General features: G+C 44.2%; 1 protein-coding gene across 1 annotated transcript; it reads right to left on the reverse strand.

The window, feature by feature from the left end:
- Nucleotides 1-14,555: 14,555 nt before the first annotated feature.
- ZNF584 (zinc finger protein 584) lies at nucleotides 14,556-23,547 on the reverse strand. The gene is made up of 4 exons (XM_055309703.1): nucleotides 23,152-23,547; nucleotides 22,132-22,258; nucleotides 17,172-17,294; nucleotides 14,556-16,559 (listed from the first exon to the last, which is right to left on the reverse strand). Exons 1-4 carry the CDS (start codon nucleotides 23,188-23,190, stop codon nucleotides 15,556-15,558), a joined length of 1,293 nt encoding a protein of 430 aa, XP_055165678.1. The 5' UTR covers nucleotides 23,191-23,547; the 3' UTR covers nucleotides 14,556-15,555.
- Between the last annotated feature and the right edge of the window lie 218 nt (nucleotides 23,548-23,765).

Here is a 23,765-nt window from a genome sequence, read left to right on the forward strand (position 1 = left end):
GAGGATCAAGCCTTCTAAGCAAAAGGTGTAGGATGGACACTGCTCTTCACATCTCAGTCCTTTGTATACTGTGTCGATGGCTAGTTAGATCTCATTAAATGGCCCCCAGCTCATGGGTGAAGAATATTGTGCTTTCCTTGAACTGGCCTGGTCTTCTACTCGGGCTCAGTATAAGGCAACCAATCTGCTGAGGAAGGAAGATATTTGCCAGCGATGATAGAACACTCCAGGCAAAGGTCTCGTGGCTCTGACCTTTGAGCTGTTCTGGATACCAGGCTTTGTGAAGCTCAGTAGTTCCAACACTTTCGGCTCACTCTCAATCCAGCAGGCAAGTGCCTGCAGGTTTTTGATGCGGTCTATATACTGACACTGTGCATTCCGCCCTCACTAATGATAGCTCTTCCCTGAGCTCCATCCAATAGTAGTTCCCTGCACTTAGACCTTTGCCTGTGACCTCTGCTGTGTGGGACACTCTCTGCTATCTTCTCAACCTCTCCCAATTTTGCCACTCCAATTCTGCTACATCTTCCCTTTTCCAAGTTGGTATTAGTTTATCTCTTCTCTTTGATGCCTGAAACTTTGGCCTGATGTCAGGCCTCTGCTACCCTATGTTTTCCTACATAGTTGCACCCACAGATGCAACTGTTTCAAATCTCAAGGGTGTATATGTTTTTCTGAAATGACTCAGGCATCATTGAGCCTGAAGACTAGTGCTAAACAGGGTGTTCTTAAAATTTTTAAGGTCATATGACTTGGCTTGGACTGCTTTAACAAAATACCATAGACCGAGAGGCTAAAACAACAGAAATTTCTTTTCTCACAGTTCTGGAGGCTGGAAGTCAGAGACCAGACTGCCAGCATGTTTGGGTTCTGGTGATGACCCTTTTCCTCGCTTGCTTTCTTGCTGTGTCCTCACATGGTAAAGAGAAAGGAAACCGATCTCTTCTCACAAAAACACCAATCCCATTATGGAACCCCACCCTCATGACCTCATCTAAACCTAATTATGTCCCAAAGGCCCTATGTGTAAATACCATCACTGGGGATTAGGGCTTAAACATCTGAACTTCAAGGGCATGCAAATATTCAATCTATAACATCATCTATGGAAGCAAAGTGATTCTTTATGGCATATATGAAGTGTTAAGTCATCATGGTGATAAGATACAATGTCAGTTTTGTAAAGTAAAACCAGTTGGTGACAGTTGTGAATATTAACACAAGATTAACAACTTTGGGACTGTTGGGAATATTTTCAATTTTATATCTTATCTGTGACTTTGTTCAAGACTCCAAAACCCCAGAGAAAAGGAAGGAGTTTTCTGAAGTACTGAGATTCACCTTGGCTCCACACCCTCCAGGCATCTCTGATCTCTACCAATCAAAGCATCCTTATATGGGACCATGATTTAAAAAAACAAAACAAAACAAAAAACTGGGTTAAAAAGGATAGTTGGTACAATGCTGAAAATATTTTAAAGTTAGTGAACCTATAAGGGACTGTCTTTGGGCTGTTATAACAAAAGTACCATAGACGGTGGCTTGTAAACAGATTTATGTCTCACAGTTCTGGTGGCTGGAAATTCGAGATCAGCGTACCAGAATGGCCTGATGGACCCTCTTCTGGGTTTCTGCTTGCATCCTCACATGGTGGAAGAGGTTAGGGAGCTCTCTCAGGCCTTTTTTAAATTTTTTAAAAAAGATTTTATTTATTTATTTGAGGGAGATACAGCACTAGAGAGACAGAGCAAGCACGAGTGGGGGGCAGAGGGAGAGGGAGAAGAAGGCTCCCTGCTCAGCAGGGACATGGGGCTCAATCCCAGGACCCTGGAATTATGACCTGAGCCAAATAACTGACTGAGCCACCCAGGCACCCCTCTCAGGCCTTTTCCTTAAGGGCACTAATCCAGGTGATGAGATCTCTATATCACTGTCTAAAATCCCCAGCTCCTTTTTTTTTTTTGTTGTTGTTTGTTTGTTTTAGATTTTATTTATTTATTCATGAGAGACAGAGAGAGAGAGAGAGAGAGGCAGAGACACAAGCAGAGGGAGAAGCAGGCTCCATGCAGGAAGCCCAATGTGGGACTCAATCCCAGGACTTCAGGATCACACCCTGGGCTGAAGGCAGGCGCTAAACCACTGAGCCACCCAGGCATCCCTAAAAATCCCCAGCTCTTAAAACATCACCTTGGGGTTTAGGTTTCAATGTGTGATTTTGGAAGTAGGGGGAACACATTCAGACCATTGAAGGGGCAACAAGAAAAAAATCCCTCTTGTCTCTCTCCCCCTGTCACCCACCAAGTGAGTGCACACACTCTCAATAGTAACTTTTAAAAAAAGATTTTCTTTATTTATCTGAGAGACAGAGAACATGGAGCATGGGTGAGGGGCAGAGGGAAAGGGACAAACAGATTCCCTACTGAGCAGGGAGCCCAATGCTGGGCTTGATCCTAGGGCCCTGAGATCATGACCTAAGCTGAAGGCAGACACTGAGCCACCCAGGCACCCCCCTCTCTCTCTCAAATAGGTAAATATATCTTTTAAAAAAGTTGTATTAGGGGATCCCTGGGTGGCGCAGCGGTTTGGCACCTGCCTTTGGCCCAGGGCGCGATCCTGGAGACCCGGGATCGAATCCCACGTCGGGCTCCCGGTGCATGGAGCCTGCTTCTCCCTCTGCCTGTGTCTCTGCCTCTCTCTCTCTCACTGTGTGCCTATCATAAATAAATAAAAAATTAAAAAAAAATAAACCAGGATTTAGGTCTGAAAGTAGCCAACTGAAATATTTATTGTCACTCCTTTTGACTCAAGAGAGAAAAGTTCTCCCTATGGAAGCAGACCTTGAGTTGTGTATCTTCCTGGAAGTCTTCAATTAAAGAGGCCATGAAAGCAGAAGAGTCAAAACCACAAGAGCACACTGGAAGAACTAACCAAGTGCATTTGGGAAGACACAGTGCAAGTATAAACATGAAGCAATAGCTGATCAACTTTTTGCAAAACAGCAAAACTTCAAAGACATTTTAAAACAGTATTGTTATCTCAAAAGAACTGTATGGAACCAAATGCTATTGATAACACAGCCTATAAAGTTTTAAATTCAGAAAACATGAATTTAAATAAGAATCTCTGAAGCTTGGTTAATAGTTGAGATTAAAGAAAGATTTTTGTGAATTCTGAGCCTTCTGTTTAGAAAAAGCAAGTGAAAAACTAGTACGTCACAGGATCATGATGGGACTGCTTCAAAAAGGCCATAGTAAAAAAAAAAGAGGTTTCCCCTTTCACAAGGGCTTGATAAATTCAAACAGGGGCCTTGTCTTCCCATAAAAGAAAGGAGAAGCAACAGTGAGAGAATGGTACGCAGGCTGATCCAGACAGTTTGGGAAATCTTCACTTTCAGATTAATAGATGGTGTGCAGGTCCACTCAGGGTTTGGTGCTTTCTTTAGATGTATCATGTGAATCCAAGGGTCTATTGCTTGGAGTTTTGTGGCACAAGGTTTGGTTTGCATTTCCTGACAAGGCCTTTTCCAGTGAGGCAGTGGAGTCTTCTAGAAGTGACTTTTCCTGGTGGTAAGGTGTAATGCTTAAAGCATTGATTTTCAAGAGTGCACTGTGAAAAGACTGCTCCAACCAAGCATGGTTATTTTTATTTCTTTTTTTTTAATTTTAAGTATGTTTTTTGTCCTGAGGGTTTTTTTTTAAAGATTTATTTATTTATTCATGAGAGACACAGACTGAGAGAGAGGCAGAGACATAGGCAGAGGGAGAAGCAGGCTCCTCATAGGGAGCCTGAGCCAAAGGCAGGTGCCCAACCACTGAGCCACCCAGGCATTCCTTGAGGGGTTTTTTTAAAGAATTTTTTTAAAAGATTTTATTTATTCATTCATGAGAGACACAGAGAGAGAAGCAGGCTCCCTGTAGGGAGCCCGATGCTAGACTCCATCCCCAGATCCAGGATCACGCCCTGAGCCAAAGGCAGACAGACGCTCAACCGCTAAGCCACGCAGGTGTCTGTAAAAGAATTTTTAAAATCAAAATTTTGCACCTAGTAGCTCAGTTGGTTAAGCATCTGCCTTTGGTTGAGGTCATGATCCCAGGATTCTGCTCAGTGAGAAGCCTGTTTCTTCTTCTCCCTCTGTGACTCCCCCTACTTGTACTGTTTCACATACTCTCTGTCAAATAAGTAAAATCTTTTTTAAAAATTTAAAATTTTGGGACGACTGGATGGCTCAGCGGTTGAGAGTCTGCCTTCAGCTCAGGGCATGATCCCGGGGTTCTGGGATCGAATCCCACATTGGGCTTCCTGCATGGAGCCTGCTTCTCCCTCTGCCTGTGTCTCTGCCTCTCTCTCTGTCTCTCATGAATAAATAAATAAAATCTTTTTAAAAATTTTAAAATTTTGATACAGTTCAAATCAATTTACCAGGTTCATTCATGTCAGCTCTTTCACTGTCAAACCTGGTGCAGGGACTGCTTCAGTTTCTCTGCTTTCTCTTTGTGATGATCAAGGTATATAGGTATCTGCTGCATTGAACTTTAAACTTCACATTTATTTTTCTTGATCTTGATAGATTTGGCATCCTTTCACCTAGCTGTGAGTAGAAAGTCCTTGATGTCCTCAATTTGGGGAGGCTTGGATACAATAGGTACAGGGGAGCATACAGCTGGCACCACCCTGAGAAACACTTATAGCAAGGGGCAAGAAGAGAGAAGCATGGTTATTTTTATTTTTTTTATTTTTTTTTTAAAAGATTTTATTTATTTATTCATGAGAGAGAGAGAGAGAGAGAGGAACAGACACAGGCAGAGGGAGAAGCAGGCTCCATGCAGGGAGCCCGACGTGGGACTCGATCCCGGGTCCCCAGGACCAGGCCCTGGACTGACGGCAGTGCTCAACCGCTGAGCCACCCAGGCTGCCCGCATGGTTATTTTTAATAGAAGCAATTAGGCCTTTATAATATTGAAGTATATGTTCTTTTATCAACTGTGGGTCAAATGAGGCAGGGCCAAATGCACTGGCCATCCTGTGATGTCTCAAAGGATGGGAGTGTGAGTTCCCAAGGGGTTGGGGCTGAGGTTTAGAAGACTAACAATCAGCTTTTGGCCAAAGTATTTGAAAGATCTCTATAAATTTTGCCAGTTGAGTCTTTTAAAAAATTTATTATTTATTTTAGAGAGAGAGAGTGATCATGAGAGACAGAGCATGACCAAGGGGAGGGGCAGAGGGAGTGGGAGAAGCAGACTCTTCGCTGAGCAGGAAGCCCAACATGGGGCTCCATCCAGGAACTCCAGGATCATGACCTGAGCCAAAGGTAAACAATTGACTGAGAGAAAAAAAAAACAACAACAAAACAATTGACTGAGAGACCCAGGCACCTGCCAATGGAGTCTTAATAGTGCTGTTAGTGCATTCAACTAACCCGGAAAACTGAAGATGGTGTATGCACAATGAAAGTGTTGTAAAACCAATGGAGCTGTGTGGATTTGTAGAGGTACCTATCCAGTGAAATGGGTTCCCCCAACTCTATGTAGTTTGAGAGGGATTTCCCCCAGATAGGGATAACCTTTTCTGACAGAATTTTAGCCATAGTAGAATGATTGACCTGTGTATAAGGGAAAGTTTTGGTCCAGTGAGAAAAACATACAAACCATGACTAAAACGTATTTATATCCATGAGATGGGGAAGCTGTATGAAATCCATACTTATGAACAGGTTTCCCTGGATTATACTTTGAACAGATGATATAAGTGAGGTAGGCACTATTTGAGACCTTATTTATATTTCCCAACCAAAATTGGTTCATGAACGCTGTCATTTTCTCAGTAAACCAGTGATAGAACTGGATTGTTACTTGGTCCAAACCAGAGGTCTCTATTTTTATTGAACCAACAATTATTAGACTTTCAATATTGTTTTTCCTTTTCTGGGACCAATTGTTGGGTGTCTCTTGTCATTCTTTCCCTCAAATTATCAATTGGGATAACATTTCTTTGGACCAAGACTGAAGTTTGGCTATTGGTCTCCTTCAGAGAGGATTTTTGGTGGAAATATCAGTGAAGTGGTTTCTTTGGCCTTCAGGGAGTTGAATCTGGAGTGCCTAGGAAGCTCCATAATATCCAGAGCAGCTGGCACAGGTATGGCATCTTATAAATTTTAGTCATAGGTGCCATTTTTAATTTTATTCTCTTTGGAGGTGAGAACACATCATTGTTTTCATAATATTCCAAAGTCAGCTACCCAAAAGGCATATCGGCTATTGGTATAGATATTCGCGGTTTTACCCTCGGCTCAGGTACAAGCTCGAGTAACGGCATAGAACTCAGCCTTTTAGGGGCACCTGGGTGGCTCAATCAGCTAAACATCTAACTCTTGAGCTCAGGTCTTGATCGCTGAAGCAGCCAAGGTAAAGTTTCTGCCTCAGTGACTTCAAAGAGAGTTGTAGTAGCATACCCAGCATGATATTTACCATGTTCATCCTTTAAATAAGAACCACCAGTAAGGGCAGCCCAGGTGGCCCAGTGGTTTAGCGCCGCCTTCAGCCCAGGGCCTGATCCTGGGGACCTGGGATCGAGTCCCACGTCTGGCTCCCTGCGTGGAGCCTGCTTCTCCCTCTGCCTGTGTCTCTGCCTCTCTCTCTGTGTCTCTCATGAATGAATAAATAAATAAAATCTTTAAAAAAATTTAAACAAAAAGAACCACCAGTAAGCCATGAAAAATCTGTTTAGTTGGAGGAGTTTCCTCTAAATTGTCACAGTGAGTAAAAAGATGATCTGTCAGTGTTAAGCAGTCATGAGGGGTTTCCTCTAGATCCCAATGTAGTTCTTGTTCCTAGATCAGATGCCCTAAGTATGGAACATGAATTATAGCAAACTGCAATTTTTCTTTGGAGACTTTATGTCCCTTTAAGGCCAAAAGTTTTAACAGTTGGATGCTGTCTTCAGTGTGAAGAGGCTTAAGAAGGGGAGCAGAGAAACAAATCATCTATGTATTGTAACAAAGTAGAGCCTGTAGAAAACTTTCCATCATCCAAATCAGTTTTAAGGTTTGTGAAAAATAAGGACTCTGTGAAACCCTGAGGCATTACTTATTGTCCAAGTGCATTGCCATTCTTCCCAAGTGAAAGCAAAAAGATGACGGCTCTCCATAACAACTGGAATAGTAAAAATGCACTGCACAGATTGCAGTGAAAATTTTCCTTTCATTGGAAATGAATGTCAGTAGTGTATGAGGGTTGGGAACAACAAGTGCTGAGGGATAACAGTGTTATTTATTGCTCAGAGGTCATGGACAAACCTCCATGCTTGGCCATTGGGTTTTCTCACAGGTAAAATAGGGGTATTTCAGGAATTAGTGCAGGGAAAAATGAGGCCCTGAGACTTATAAGCTTCTATTATGGGCTTCATGCTCTAAAGGCTTTATAGGATATTGATTAATTCTGGGGAGATGTTTTGAGGTACCTATTTGAATCTTGATAAGAGATGTACTGTGGATTATGCCAATATCTGAAGCACAATATTTGGAAACATGAAATATGAAGTCCTTATTTCAAATGCCAACAAACCAAGAATATAAGGTAACTTTCTCAATGGGATGAAGGGATACAAATAAGATACAGAATCAATAATGAAGATAATTAATTTTTAAAAACCTATGGCAAACATCACATTTAGTAGTGAAAAATTGAAGAGTGCCTGGGTGGTGCAGTCAGTTAACCATCTGACTCTGGATTTTGGCTCAGGTGATGATCCCATGAGTCATGAGATGGAGCCCCTTATTGAGATCTGCACTCATCAGGGAGTCTGCTTCTCTCTCTCCCTTTGCCCCTTTCCTCCCTTCCTCCCTTGTGCTCTCTCTCAAATAAATAAAATCCTAAAAAAAGAAAAGAAAAGAAAAGAGGAAAAAAAAGAAAAGAAAAGAAAAAAAGAAACGAGACTAGGATGTCAACAATTATCACATTCATTTAACATTTCTGGAGTTCTAGGCAGTGCAATACAGAAGGGAAAATAAAAAGCATCTGAATTAAAAAGGAAGAAGTAAAACTTTGTTTGCAGTGATATAATTGCCCATGTAAAAAAATTCTATGAAACAAAACATAAGCTAATGAGCAAACTGGTGTCCAAGCCTCTTTTTACACATAGGGCCTAATTCTGTTCTCAACACACCCCATGTAATTAATACAACCCTGAAAGTTACAAACAGCTTTTTAAAAAAGGCCTAAGTTGAGTGCCTGAGTGGCTCAGATGGCGGGTCCTGGGATCCAGCCCTGAGTTGGGCTCCCTGCTCGTTGGGGAGTCTGCTTCTCCTTCTGTCTCTCCCTTCTGCTCATGCTCTCTCTCTCTCTCAAATGAATAAATATAATACTTAAAAATAAATAAGTAAAAATTAATTAATTAATTAATTAAAGACCTAAGTTATATAATGTAGAGCAATATAAGGTGGTATGTTCCAGGGATGAGTGATTTGAAGGCTGGAAAAATCCATGACAAATATCATGTGTAGAGTCAACAATGTCAATAAAAAAGATAAATCTATGATGGAAGTCCTCAGGCCATCCCTTGTTGGAGATGGGACCCAGGACAGGAAGGGATAGGTCCTTGGGAAAGGGGCAACTAGGGGGATGGATCTGCAGTTTCCTTTGGGAATTCTCCTTTGCTGCATGGAGAAGAGATGGGGGATGAGCCTCTGAATGTGTTGACATCCAGGTGAAGGGCAACATTAAACTACAGCAAATCCAGCTGCTCTTCTAGGTCTCAGACTCCAGGTCTACCCAATGCAAACTGTGGTGAAATGGATACATTAAAATTAGTCATTATTATTAGTGGATAGAATCATAGATCAATGGAACAAAACAGAGAACCTAGAAATGAACCTACACACACAGGCCCAACTGATTTTTGTCAAAGGTGCAAAATAAATTAAATAGAGGAAGAATATCCTTTTAGACAAATACATGGTGGTGGGGATACTGGACATCCACAGGTAAAAAACAAATAAATAAAAATTAAACCCTACCTAAGTGTCACACCCTGTAAAACAATTCACACAAAAGCAATCAGAGATTTAAATATAGAGCAGAAAACTATAAAGATTTTTAAGAGAAAATTTTGGAGACATAGGGCCAAGTAAAGTGTTCTTAGACTTGACCAGAAAAGTGCAATTCATAAAAGAAAAAAATGACAAATTGGACCTCACCTAAATCACTTTTTAAAAAGATTATTTATTTATTTATTTATTTATTTATTTATTTATTTATTTTAGAGAGAGAGCAAGTGGGGAAGGGGCAGAAGAAGAGGGAGAGAGAGAGAGAGAAGCAGACTCCCTTGCTGAGTGTGGAGCCCCAAGTGGGGCTCAATTTTACAACCCTGAGATCATCATCACCTGAGCTAAAATCAAGAGCTGGGCGCCTAACTGATGGAGTCACCCAAGTGCCCCCTAAGTCATTCTTAAAATAAGGAAATTATAGAGGTGAGCAGATGAGTAGCTGCTGGGGTATAGAGATGAAGATAGTTGGTTATAAAGGAGTAACATAAGGGAGACCTTTGTGGTATTTCAACAATACCGTATCTTGATTGAGTTGATAAGTTATATGAAGCCACACATGATAGAATTGCATAGAACTACACACATGTGTGCGTGCATATATAACTGGTGAAACCTGAATACACTCTATGGATTGGAAAAAGTAGAATCATTAAATATTAGACTAAACATAAAGTCACAGCTATGCAAAAGCAGCAGCCATGATGCCTAAAAGCCATGATAACTTCCTTTCACTAGAAGGTAAAAACCAATCACAAAGTCACTTGAGCCCCCAGTAGACAGACATGAAGACAATCTCAAAGGTCCTGAAATGCAGAGAATCAAGAAGGAGCTCAATCGACATACTAAGGATGTCCCTTTATAGCTCTTGTCACGGTTGCCAGTTGTGTGGTTTCCTATAAGGGATATCTGTCTCCCCATGTCTTAGTGCATTTGGGTTGCTCTAATAAAATTCCATTGGATTGGGTGGCTTAAAAGTAACAAAATTAATTTCTTGCAGTTCTAGAAGCTGGGAAGTCCAAGATCGGGGAGCCAGGAGATTCAATGTCTCGTAAGGACCCACTTCTGGGAGGAGGGAAGGCATTCTCAGGGGTCTCTTTTCTGAGGGCACTCTCATTCATGAGGGCTCCACTCTCAGGATCCAATAACCTCCAAAGACCTCATCTCCAAATATCACCACACTGGGGATTAGTTGTGTGTGTGTGTGGTTTTTTGTTTGTTTAAGATTTTATGTATTTGGGCAGCCTAGGTGGCTCAGCGGTTTTTAGCAGTGCCTTCAACCCAGGGCGTGATCCTGGGTCTCCACGTTGGAGAGTGGAGTGGGCACTCAAGTCCCACGTTGAGCTCCCTGCATGGAGCTCCCTGCTTTATTCATGAGAGACACACAGAGAGAGGCAGAGACACAGGCAGAGGGAGAAGCAGAGCCTAATGTGGGACTTGATCCCAGGACCTGATCCAAAGGGTATGCTCAACCACTGAGCCACCCAGGCGTCCTTGGGGATTAGGTTTTAACCTATGAATCTGGGGGGGCACATAAACAATCAGTATGTATCTCCCTACTAAAACTCCAACTCCATGCTCCATGCCCCTATGTATTCTGTCCTTACTGGGCCAGTTCAGTCTCCAGCATACAGCAGCAATTCACATAGCATGGGATAGATATGTAAGTAGACTCAGGTAACTTGCTTGAGTGCAGGAAGAAGGATTTATTACCCTTTTTCTATGAGTCTTTCTCCCTCCCTCCCCAGAGTCAGCTGTGATCAAGGGGCTGTGGTCTGAGCCCAACACAATCCTGCAGGGCAGCCAAATATTCTCTCAACAAACATTCAGTTCCCTGGGGTCCTCTTGTGTACCAGACCCTTGCCTGAACCCTATGGTAGACACATTTTATCTCAATCTGATGTGCAATGTAGAGATTTAATGTGCAAACAGACCAAAGAACAGGGCCACAGCAGAGAGTGGCTGGAATCCAAAGGAAACAAAATCAGAAGATGACAGAAAGCTACAAATGCTACTTCCCAGAGGAGGTGACTCCAGGGGAAGAGAATTCTGGATAGAGGTAACCTCAGTGCAGAAGCCTCGGGCAGGAATGAGCTGGTGCATTTGAGAGCAAGGAGGAGACTCAGTGGTACAGAAGACTCTGTGCTGCAGAAGGAGGGCATGAGGCCAAGAACCAGGTTGTACAGGCCCTGTAAGCTGCAGTAAGGAGTTTGTTTTATTCTAAGCCAAATGGGAACCATGAGATGGACATGCTTCTCTGAGGGAGGCCTGGGCTGTGTGTGGTGATGCCGGGGAAGGAGGACAGTTTCTTTGGGGAGGTGCCATGCTGCTGGGAGCTTCTGGAGCAGGGAAGGGCAACTCAAAGAAGGCAAATGGACACTTAATGAGTCTTTATGTTGGTGGAATCTGAGCCTCAAGCCTGATGTAGGTTTGATCTGTCTGTGGGTGTGGTGCTAAAAGTCTGTACTGGACCCTGAGAGGCTCTGCCCTCTGATGCCCTTGGCAGAAGAGGGGAATGTCAGTAAGTGGGAACCACTGAGGGAAGGATTATAAGTAAGGCAGAATTCTCTCCTTTCCAAGGCACTTAAACCTAAATATAAGTGGATCTGCCAAATAAAATCATTTATTGATTCATGGAACCAAAAAGCTCACAGGACAGCTTCAGGCACAGCTGGATGTAGGGCTCAGTGAGATCAAAAGTGCTTGACTCTTATCTCCATTCAGCTGTCTCTTTTGACTTAGTTTCCAGGCATGCAACTCTGAGGAAAAGAAACAAGGAAAAATGGCTGTTGGCAGCCCTAACTCCCAAATCCTGGTGCATGAACTCCAGGGGCCAAAGAAATCTCCTTTTTCCTCACAATTTCCTGCAAGTGCTTTGACTAAAGAGGTCTCTCATTAGCTAGCCTCAGGTCACAGGACCACCCTTGACCCCATCATTATAGCTTTAGATTGATTCGCTCCAATAACCAAGCCTGATACACATCCTCAGTAAACACTTGATGAATGAGTGAATGAGCAAGAAATTACTGGACAATTACTTGTTCATTGTTATAAGCAAACTTCTCTTTAGGCTATTTGTCCCAGTAAGTAAGCTATATTGGTCTGCTTAGGGTGCTAAATGATCAAATTCTAGAGCTTGACTTCTTTAAGATTTTATTTATTAATTTATGAGAGACACAGAGACAGAGGCAGAGAGAAGCAGGCTCTCCGCGGGAAGCCCCATGTAGTAATTGATCCCCAAATGCTGGGATCACGCCCTGAAGGCAGATGCTCAAACACTAAGCCACCCAGGTGTCCTCAGAGCTTGATTTTAAAAATCACCAATATTAAGTAGACTCACTGTTATGAACTGAATGTCTCCCAAAATTCATATGTTGAAGTCATATACCACTATCTGAAAGTACTGAGATAGGGCGTTTGGGAGGTAATTAGATTTAGATAAGAGTGGGTCCTCCATGGCAGGATTAGGATCCTTAGAAGAAGCAAAGAGATATCAGAGCTTCCTTCCTTCCACTATGTGAGGACACAGCTAAAAGATGGCCATCTACAAGCCAGGAAAACATTTCTCATCAAGGAACCAAACTGGCCCATACCTGGATATTGGACTTCCCAAGGCCTAGCCCTGTAAGAAATAAATTTTCTTACAGTAACTGAACAGACTACAATCACTCACCAAGAGATGAGGAAGATTCCCTTTATGGGCATCTAAAGAGCAAAACAGTGTCTGGCCTTGTGAACAGTTCAGAGTCTTTTATTATTTTTTTTATTTTTTAAAGATTTATTTATTTATTTTTATTTATGATAGACACAGAGAGAAAGAGGCAGAGACACAGGAGGAGGGAGAAGCAGGCTCCATGCTGGGAGCCCGACGTGGGACTTGATCCTGGGACTCCAGGATTGCGCCCTGGGCCAAAGGCAGGCGCCAATCCACTGAGCCACCCAGGGATCCCCTTCAGAGTCTTTTAACACAAGATATCAAACTGAGAACATTCAGAATTTCAACCTTGCTCTCCTGCTTAATATTAAGACACATTTATTCATAACTGTCACCAAATTGTCTTGCTGACTGTGAGAAAATAAATTAACACCTGCCCTGCTGACATGGGGACTAAGCATGTCTCATACCACAGTGAAAAACTAAGTGCTATGCCTCTGTAGATGAAGTTCAAAATCAAGAACCACACTGTCTAGCACTAGTCCCAATATCAGTGAAGCCCTGAATGTTGCTAAATCTTTAACAAACCCAAATGTACCCTTCTAATTCAGACATGAATATGTAATCATGAGGACAAACTTCGGGGTTGCAGAGGGTTGATGTATGGCTGGATATCAAAATGTGGAGGACAGAGAAACAGGGAGAGGGTAACTCCAAATGTGGGAGTGAGGGGACTCATGAAGAGATGATACCGTGGTTTAACCATAGAAGGGGTACTATTCAGAGAGGCAGAGAAGATGGAGAGGCATTCCTGATAGACTAAGGGCACACAAAACAGTGCCCAGGGGCATAGAACTACTGTGTGGATTCCAGAGGAGAGTACCCCTAGCTGAAGGAGAGAACAATTTGGGGGGAAGCCAAGAGAGAAGCTGCAAGGGTACACTGCTGGTGCTGGCTTTCCAAGTGAGGCTTGGGCTAGCATGATGGAATGAGTGAGACTCACCCAAACTGGTACTCTGAGTAAGTCAAAGGGTCAGAGCCACCAGGAACCATTTGTTTCAGATGTTCCAGCATCACCAGGAAAACATTATCCTCCACCCCTTCTGCAACAGGTTGGCTACTATATATGGAATCCCAATGGGAAACCAGAAAGCTGATTCAGAGGACCCTTCACCCATGTGCTGGGGGCCATCTGAGATCTAACCAAGGCCACTCACACAGGTACAAAGGATTGAGCTCTAATAGACTAATGTCTACCCTATACCCAGAACTCAGACCTATTGGACTCAGCTGGACTTTAACTCTCCTCCCACACAGAACCCCCGCACCCCATATCGGGAGGCAGACATTCCTATACCCAGGGAGCAGGGCCTGTGTTGGGCCTTGGGGAGGGCATATACCTCACAGTGTTGGGGAGAAACTGAGCAGACTGGGCAGAAAGTCCCCTGACTGTTCAAGCCTGCCCAGGTTTCTACCCTGTGAGGTCATCACCTTTCCCACCATTGGGGGTGGAGGTTAAAGAAGGCAGCATGGTTTCCAACCCCAACACATGGTACTAGCTGACCACTGTGGCTCAAAGCCCCTCAAGTCTAGGTCACAGTTCTCTCTCTCTAATCGTGCCTCCAAAGGGCACCTGGGTGGCTTGGTTGATTAAGTGTCTGCTTTGATGCAGGTCATTGAGTCCCAAATTGGGCTCCCTGCTCAGTGGGGAGTCTGCTTCTTCCTCTTCCTCTGCCTCTCCCCCTGGCTTGTGCTCTCCCTCTCAAATAAATACATAAAATCTTAAAAATAAACAAATGTGCCTTCAAGTTAACATTTTCTTGACAGGAAGCATAATTTTTGGACCAGGGACACAGCTACAAATAAGATACAAGTTTTATTGATCTTTTGGGAAATTAAGTTTCCAGACTTTTTAAAATCAAAAGACCCCACAAAAACAAATGGATATGGACGCATATGTTAATTCAGTGACTTCTCTCCCTTGAGCCCTGGAACAGTGGCAGCAAAAACAATGAAGGCCATGGTGTGCACAGACACCAGGAACACTAGCCACATCCTAGGACTTCAGGGTCTTTGTTTTAGGACCGGGGTAATGGCCATGAGGTGAACATCCTGCTATCCCATTATGGCAACCAAAGGCAGGGACCCCTCCTCCCAACAGAAGCCAGTCCTTCTCCACTTGATCTTAGCCAAAAGGCTAAGAAGTGATAAGCCAGTCCCTCTCTTCATGAGCCCAGTTTTGTTCTCAATCTCTCCACACACAGTGATCAGAACCCCCAACGTTAAAGGTGGCTTAAACAATAAAGCTTTTATTACCATACATTCCAGGGAAGTGTGAGACAGTTCTAGGGATGGATAAATCCATGACAGGTACCATGTGTAGTGTCAACTATGTCTGTGGAAATGATTAACCTTCTCTGGAAGCCCACAGGAGGAATAGTTCAGCTACTCTTGACCAGAGCTTGGTCACAGACATACCTAAACCAGTTGGCGGGAGGGAATGAGGCCCATTATGGGCTCCACCACTCATGATTCCCTCCGATACAGAGTGGGAACCAAGGAGATCTGCTGTTCCAGAGTGCACTGAGGGTACTGTTACACACCCTGGGCACCTGCCACATGGTAGAAGTGGGACGGCTTCTATCACAGAAACCAGCAGTGACTTAACACTGCTAACAGCCTAGGCAGGTCAGAGTGCAACTAGGCTCCTGAGAGCTTCCTACATACCTGCCACTCCAGGACACATGTTGGGGTATGCCAGGGTTAGGTTTCAAATGGCTACTCTCTTCAATCTCCTTTCTGGAATAAGGACTTTCATGTTGAACAAGGTGCCTAGTTCTGTCTACAGTCTTTCCAACATCCCCTATGGCCTTTCTCCACTGTGGACTTTCTTGTGCTGAAGGAGGGTAGAACTATGTTTGAAGGCTTTCCCACATTCTGTACATTCATAGGATCTCTCTTCAGTGTGGAATTGCTGGTGCCGATTGCGGTAGGACCTGGTGGTGAAGGTCTTCCCACACAGGCTGCACTCATAGGGCCGTTCTCCAGTGTGAACTTTCCAGTGCTGATACAGGCCAGAGCGGGTCACATAAGTTTTCCCACATTGCTTGCACTCATAAGGCCTTTCTCCAGTGTGAACTCTTTGGTGAAGAATGAAGCTATGGTTGTATTTAAAGAACTTCCCACATTCCCTGCACTCATAAGGCCTTTCTCCAATGTGAACTTTCCGGTGCCGAATCAGAGTAGACAGAACACTGAAGGCTTTCCCACATTCGCTGCACTCATAAGGCCTTTCTCCAGTGTGAATTCTCTGGTGCAGAACAAGTGCATCTTTGCGGTTGAAGGTTTTGCCACACTCATTACACTTGAAAGGTTTTATGCCCGTGTGAACCTTCTGGTGCTTCCTCAGTTTAGATGGATAACTGAAGACCTTTCCGCACTCATTACACACATGGGATGTTTCTCCAGTGTGAATTTTTTGGTAATTAACATGAGTGGGTTTCTTCTTGGCATTTTCACCTTTTGGGCATCTAAAGGGTCGGTCTGTGGGGTGAGTTATCAGATGGTCAAGGAGTGCAAAAGCCTTCAAGAAGGTTTTCCCACAGTCACTGCACTTGAAGGCCTTCTGTGTGGTGTGGACTCCCAGGTGCTGCTGGCAACTGGAGCTGTTTTGGAAGGCCTCCCCATGCTCAGTGCTCTTGTATGGCTTCTCTTTGCTGTGGGTGGCCTGGTGTTGAAGGAGACCTAAGGTGGCAGGGACACCCCTTCCAGACTCCCCACACAGAAAGGGCTTCTCTGATAGGTAGACTCCATAGCTCTTCATCTGCTCTGGAGGGGCTTCCTCATCCTCCAGTCTACATGGACAACCTGAAACAGTGAAAAGCCAGTTACTAATAGCTGGATTAGAGGAAGGAGGCACCTTCATCACAAACTCATCACAAACTTTGGTATGTCAGACATACCAAAGAGGAGTCCAAAGAATTGCCAGGTGGTTGCTAGGAACAGTCTGGGTGAGAAAGGGCTGGCTCTGCCAGATCACAGAATAGGAAAGACCTCAGCAGGGTCTAGGACAGAAAGATGGGAGCAGTGCAGGGAGAAGAGTTGGGGGTCTCCAAGTCACTCCTCACAATGGTTTCAAGCAGGGCCTAGCCCCTGGTGACAGTGAAAGCTGTGAAGAGGAGGTGTTTGCTCCAATGAAAAGGCAACTGAAACTGTAACTGTAACTGTAGGAGTAGTTGGTGTTCAAGTATTATTTAAGGTGCACATCTCACATCACCAGAGGACTAGCACAAAGTCCGGGTAGGTAGGTTGTCCAGGTCCTGAGAGTCATGGTAGGGATGGCAAGATCACACAGTGTGTCCAGAAGGGAGAGGAATAGTGTGTGGTCACTGGCTCAGCACCAAAATGCCAGTACACACAAATACCCCAACATGGTGTGAGCCCATTATTGAAACCAAGGCATCACCCAGCCTTACTCACCGGGACCAGGACCCCTTCTAGCCTCTGCTCTGCGGATCAGAGTCAAGTCCACCATGTTGGGCACCCAGAGCTCTTCTTCATTCTCCAGTTGGGCAACCACATGGGACCTCGAAGGTGCAAATCCTAGAAGGGAGAAAGTAAGAGCCAACCCAAGCCAAGGCTTACCCTCCCCACCCTACCCCATAGGAAGCTCATGTCATCATGACAACCATGAAGGAAATGGAGTATTACAAAAGGAACCTCCTCCACGCATTTAAAAATTTATTAAATTTGGTAAGTGGATAGACTCCATGTTGTGTTTGGCCACAATTTATTTTAAAAGAACCTTACATGAAGGTAAACTGACATAACTGAAGTAAAAAAATAGACAATAGGGATCCTTGGGTAGCGCAGCGGTTTAGCGCCTGCCTTTGGCCCAGGGCACAATCCTGGAGACCCGGGATCGAATCCCACGTCAGGCTCCTGGTGCATGGAGCCTGCTTCTCCCTCTGCCTATGTCTCTGCCTCTCTCTCTCTGTGTGTGACTATCATAAATAAATAAAAATAAATAAATAAATAAAAATAGACAATAATAATTGGAGACTTCAATTTTTAACTTTCAGTAATGGACAGAACCACTAGACAGAAAACAAACAAATACACAGAACTTGAATAACACTAGAAATCAACTAGACTTAAGAGACATCTACAGAGCCTGCCACATAACAGCAGAATACATATTCTCACGTGCACATGGAACATTCTTCAGAAGAGACCATTTGTTGGGGCATAAAATGAGTCTCAATAGATTTCAGAGGACTGAAATCACAAAATATGTTTTCTGATCATAAGGGAATTAAAATAGAAATCAACAACAGAAAGAAATTTGGGAAAGTCTCAAATTTATGGAATTTAAATAAAACAGTCCTAAATAACCACAAAGAAAATTACAAAGAGATGAATGAAAATGAAAACACAGCATACCAAAAGCAATGGGACATAGCAGTTCTTGGAGGGGAAATCAAAGCTATAAACATTCCATGCTGTTTTACTCCACTTTTTTTTTTTTTTTTAAGATTTTATTCATTTGACAGAGCACAAGCAGGGGGAGGGGTAGGCAGAGAGAGAGAAGCAGCAGGGAGCCTGATGGGGGGCTACATCCCAGGATCCTGAAATTACAACCCAAGCTGAAGGCAGATGCTTCACTGACTGAGCCACCCAGGCACCCATCTCAAAACACTTTTGACACCAAATGTGGGTAAGGTGAAAGGTGAGCATTCCACACTACTTCAACTCTCAGACAGCAATGTGATGTCCAAGGATTCAATTAAATTCTGATGCTAACTACCTAGCAACAGATCCCACAGGTTAAGAGCTCAGTTCCACAAGACTGCCCCTACTTCAGACAACAGTTGGAAGTCCCAGACGCCCATTCTTCTGACCAACTGGCTATAAATCAGGGATTCTCATATTTACTGATGCCTTGTCAAGGTCAGTTGTTACAATGGCTCACAGAATTCAGGAAAAGAGTTTACTATTATCAGTTTACTATGAAGTATACAACTGGAACAGCCCAATGTAAGAGATGCAAAGGGTCAAGTATGCCAGGGTGGAGAGGGAGTGGGGGTTGAGGAAGCAGAGAGTAAAGGGCATCCATGATCTCTAGCAAGACCACTTTCCCAGCAACCCATTAGTTCCCTGAATCCTGTTATTTATGAGTTTCTGTGGAGATTTCATTATGTATAATCAGTTAAATCATTGGACACTGGTGATTGGTTCAGTCGCCAGCCCCTCTACTTTCCCCAGAGGCCAGGGTTAGGGAGTAGCTCAAAATCCAACTTCCTATCATGCCCTGGTCATTCTGGATGCCACTCCCCCTCTCGTGAAGCTATCTAGGAGCTCCCTGCCACCAGTCATCCCATTAGCACACAAAAGACACTCATCACTTCAGAGATTGCAAGTGTTTGAGGAGTTATGCTAGGAATTAGGAACAAAAACAAAAATATATATTTCTTATTATGTCACAGCATCCATATTAAAAAAGATCTCAGGGAAGCAGCCAGGGTAGCTCAGTGGTTTAGCGCTGCCTTCAGCCCAGGGCCTGATCCTGGAGACCTGGGATCGAGTCCCACATCGGGCTCCCTGCATGGAGCCTGCTTCTCCCTCTGCCTGTGTCTCTGCCTCTCTCTCTGTCTGTCTCTGTCTCTCATGAATAAATAAATACAATCTTTTTTTCTTTTTTAGTTTTTTTTTTATTTTTATTTATGATAGAGAGAGAGAGAGAGAGAGAGAGAGAGAGAGGCAGAGACACAGGCAGAGGGAGAAGCAGGCTCCATGCACCGGGAGCCCGATGTGGGATTCGATCCCGGGTCTCCAGGATCGCGCCCTGGGCCAAAGGCAGGCGCCAAACCGCTGCGCCACCCAGGGATCCCCTAAATAAATACAATCTTAAAAAAAAAATCTCAGGGATCCCTGGGTGGCTCCATGGTTTAGCACCTGCTTCAGCCCAGGGCATGATCCTGGAGTCCTGGGTTCGAATCCCACATCGAGCTCCCTTCATGGAGCCTGCTTCTTCCTCTGCCTGTGTCTCTGCCTCTCTCTCTGTGTCTCTCATGAATAAATAAAAATCTTTAAAAAAATAAAAATAAAAAGATCTCAAACTAATAGGCTAACTTTAGTCCTCAAAGAACAGGAAAAAGAAAAGCAACTAAACTCAAAATGAGCAGAAGGAAGGAAATGATAAAGAGCAGAGATGAAATAGAGATCAGAAAAAGGGAATCAATGAAACCAAAAATAGGATCTTTAAAAGATCAACAAAATTGAAAAACCTCTACGTAGACTGACCAAAAAAAAATAGAAGAATCAATTTATTAAAAACAAGAATGAAAAAGGGAATATCAGGGACACCTAGGTGGTTCAGAGACTGAGCATCTGCCTTCGGCTTTGGGCATAATTCCACAGTCAGGGATCGAGTTCCGCATCGGGCTCCTTGCAGAGGAGCCTGCTTCTCCCTCTGCCTATGTCTCTGCTTCTCTCTCTGTGTTTCTCATGAATAAATAAATAAAATCCTTAAAAAAAAAAGAAGAAAAAGGGGACATCACTACATTATAAAATAGGATTTTAAGGAAATACTATGAACAACTGTATTATATGCGTACAAATTAGATAATTTAGATAAAATGGACAAATTCCTAAAAAAGACACAAACTACCAAAACTGACTCAAGAATCAATAGAAAGAGGTGACTAGGTGGCTCAATTGGTTAAGTATCTGCCTTCAGTTCAGGTCATGATCCCAGGGTCCTGGGATGGAGCCCTGCATTGGGCTCCCTGCTCAGCAGGGAGCCAGCTTCTCCCTCTCTCTGCTGCTCCCCTTGCTTATGCTCTTTCTCTCTCTCAGAAAAATAAATTAATTAAATCGTTAAAAAAAAAAAAGGCAACAGAAAGTCTGATTATACTTTAAAAAGCACAAAACAAAACAAAACAAAACAAAACCACCCCAAAGGGGGAAAATAAAGGTTAGGCCTGGGGGATTTCACTGATGAATAACATTGATGTAAGAATTAGCACAGATACCTCACACACTCTTCCAGAAAACAGAAGAAAAGAGAACATTTCCCAACTCATCCACTGAGTCCAAAATTACCCTCATACTCAATCTCAGCAAAGATATGAGAAAACTACATTGATACATTGATAACTCTTATGAATATAGATGCAAAACTCAACAAAATACTAGCAAACCAAATCCAGAAATACATAAAAAGGTTATAAGCTATGACAGTGCAATTTGTCCTAATGATACAAGGTTGAACATATGAAAACCAATTACTGTAATATATCATGTTAATAGAGGATAAAATAATCACATAATCATTTCGGTAAATATGGGAAATCACTAAACAAAACTAATGACCTTTCATGATAAATGCACTCAACAAACTAAGAAGGGGTCTTCTTCATCTGAAAAAGGCAGCTGCAAAAAACCTACACCTAACATCATACTTATTAGGGAAAGACTAAATGCTTTTCTTGTAAGATTGGGAACAAGACAGGATGTCTGCTCTCACCAATTCTATTCAGTAAGTACTAGAGGTTCTAGCCAGGTCAGCTAAGCAAAGGAAGAAGTGAAAATAACTGTATTTGCAGATGACATGATGTCATATATGTGGAATATATCAAGGAGACCATCAAAAAACAAAACAAAACAATTAGAACTAATAAATGAGTTTAAGCAAGGCTACAGGACATAAAATCAGTATATAAAAATCTGTTTCTATACACTAGCACTAAACAATCTAAAATGAAATTAAGAAAACAATTCCACGTAAAATCGCACTAAAAGGAATAAACTACCTAGGAATAAATATAGCCTTGTACACTGAAAACTACAAAACACTGTTGCCTGCTTCTCTCTCTGTCTGTGGCTCTCTCTCTCTGTGTCTCTCATGAATAAATAAATAAAATCTTTTAAAAAAAAGGAAAAGAAAAAAGTTAAAGAAAACAAAACAAATGGAAAGATATCTCATGTTCATGAGCTGAAAGACACTAAGATGGTAATACTCCCCAAACTGATCTACTGATTTGAATTCATGGTTCATGTTTGGCCCAGGGAGAGCCGAATAAAATCTCCTGTGAAGGAAGATGGCAAAACCCAGTATACAGAGGGGCATGACTTCAGCAGAGTCAGAGAGAGAGGCAAGGCTGAGTGGAATTTGTTGGGAAAATTGTAAACATCTGCACCCCAAACTCTACTCCAGGAGGCCATGGGGGCAACGACTGTTGAGGTTGGTCGCAAGGCTACTAAGAAAGAAGCAGAGGAAGAACACACAACCCAATGCCAGTACTCTTAGCACCAAGCACAGGGAACCTAAGAAAGAAGCAGCCTCTGTGGTGGGGTTTTAGGATCAATACAGCTTCCTATGGGGGGAAAAGGCAGACAGAGGTGGTCAGTTTGCTTGGGAAGAGTGCGGGAGACTTACCCAGCGAGCCAATAAGTGCAAAGTTCTCTAGCATCACATCACGGTACAGGCTCCTCTGGGTCAGATTAAGGAGCCCCCACTCCTCCCGGGAGAAATACACAGCCACATCCTCAAAGGTCACCAGGCCCTGTAATGATGGATTCAACTGAGCCTTAGGAGTCAATTGTGGGCAGAAAAAACAACCAAAACATAGACAGCGCCACCCATCCAAGCCATTGATCAATGTCTTGGGGTCCTGCCACATGTCTCACTAACTTCATCTTTCTCTTTGAGCCCCAAATCCCCATTCTCACCAGAGACATACCTTCTACTTCCTTTCTCCTAAGACCCTTACTTCAGAGGATTCCCAGGGCCCCCAGCTCCATTGGTGCCTCTCCCCATGTTACTACTGGATTCTGTGTCATGCCCACAGCAACAGGCTGGTGACCAGACAGATGGCATCTGTGTACCCAACCAGACACACAGGTCCCACGCTATCTACTGTCAGTCAATTCCCTCTACGTCCCATAGATCACCTCCCAGAGGCAACCAAACCTATGCTCACCCTTCTCTTAGGTCTCAGTACCTGGTCCCAGACCTTCCAGTTTGCCCTCCTGCCTAACATGCACATAAGTCTTTGTACCACAGCATGTCATAGCTCCACACCTCCAACATAATATCACCAGTTCACCTCACTGGCAACTCATGGCCGTTCTGCATATGGTGTCTCCAGAGTGATGCCACAGCGAGCAACCACAATCCCGTCCTGCCCCAGTCCAACCCCTCTCCTTCATGGCTCACTGCTAAGGGCATCCCCCGGCTCTGTACTGAACCTCCCCACCCAGACCTATTCGCAGCTTCAACCCTCAGCTGATCACACCACACACGGTCCTCCAAGACCCCTGGCCCTCTTACACCTCTGCCTTGCCCAGGCTGTCCCTTCACCTGCCACAGCCTTCCTCGCTTATCCTGAGCTCATTCCGAACCCAGACCCACTCGTGGGGATCGAGACTGTCAGAGCCTGGGGCACCTTCCACTCACCTGCGCCTCCCCGGCCAACGGAAGCTGTGGGCGGAGCATGGCCGCAGCAGGCGCCGAATTAAGTCCAACTCCGTGAACTCCGTACTTGTCCCCAGCCCTCAGCGCAGGCACCTCCGGCCGAACGTGAAACCTTCGAAGCTAGGTCCCCTCGCGTGTAAGATGTGCCCAAGGACCAGGGAGCCGCCTGTGGAAAGCCCGGACCCGCCAGCGCCCGTTCCGAGTCTCAGGAAGAGGGAGTCATTCCCAGGGGTCACGGCTCGTGCACACGCGCGACGAGGATCTCCTCCCGCGTCCTCCGCAGTGCGGCCCCTAGGGAAGTCGGCCCGCCTCGCAGCTCTCGAGAGGTTCGTGCCCACCCACGGCAGCAAGAGGAGCACCGCTCCGGCAACGCCGGAAGTCCCGCCGCCTCCAGCTGCCTTCTTTAACCTAGCGCCCGCGTCCTTAGGACCTCATTTCCCAGCTTCCCTCGCGGTGCCGCTTACTAGTTGCCAAGGCGACAGGGGAGGGCGCTGCTGGGCGCTCACACAGAAGTAGCCAATGACTGCCCAAGAGAGGAAAGTGTCCGAGAGAGCCGGGCGGGTAGAAGAGGGACTTCCGGCGCCAGACTTTCCTGA

The sequence above is a fragment of the Nyctereutes procyonoides genome, unplaced genomic scaffold, assembly GCF_905146905.1.
Source record: "Nyctereutes procyonoides isolate TBG_1078 unplaced genomic scaffold, NYPRO_anot_genome, whole genome shotgun sequence".
NCBI lineage: Eukaryota > Metazoa > Chordata > Mammalia > Carnivora > Canidae > Nyctereutes > Nyctereutes procyonoides.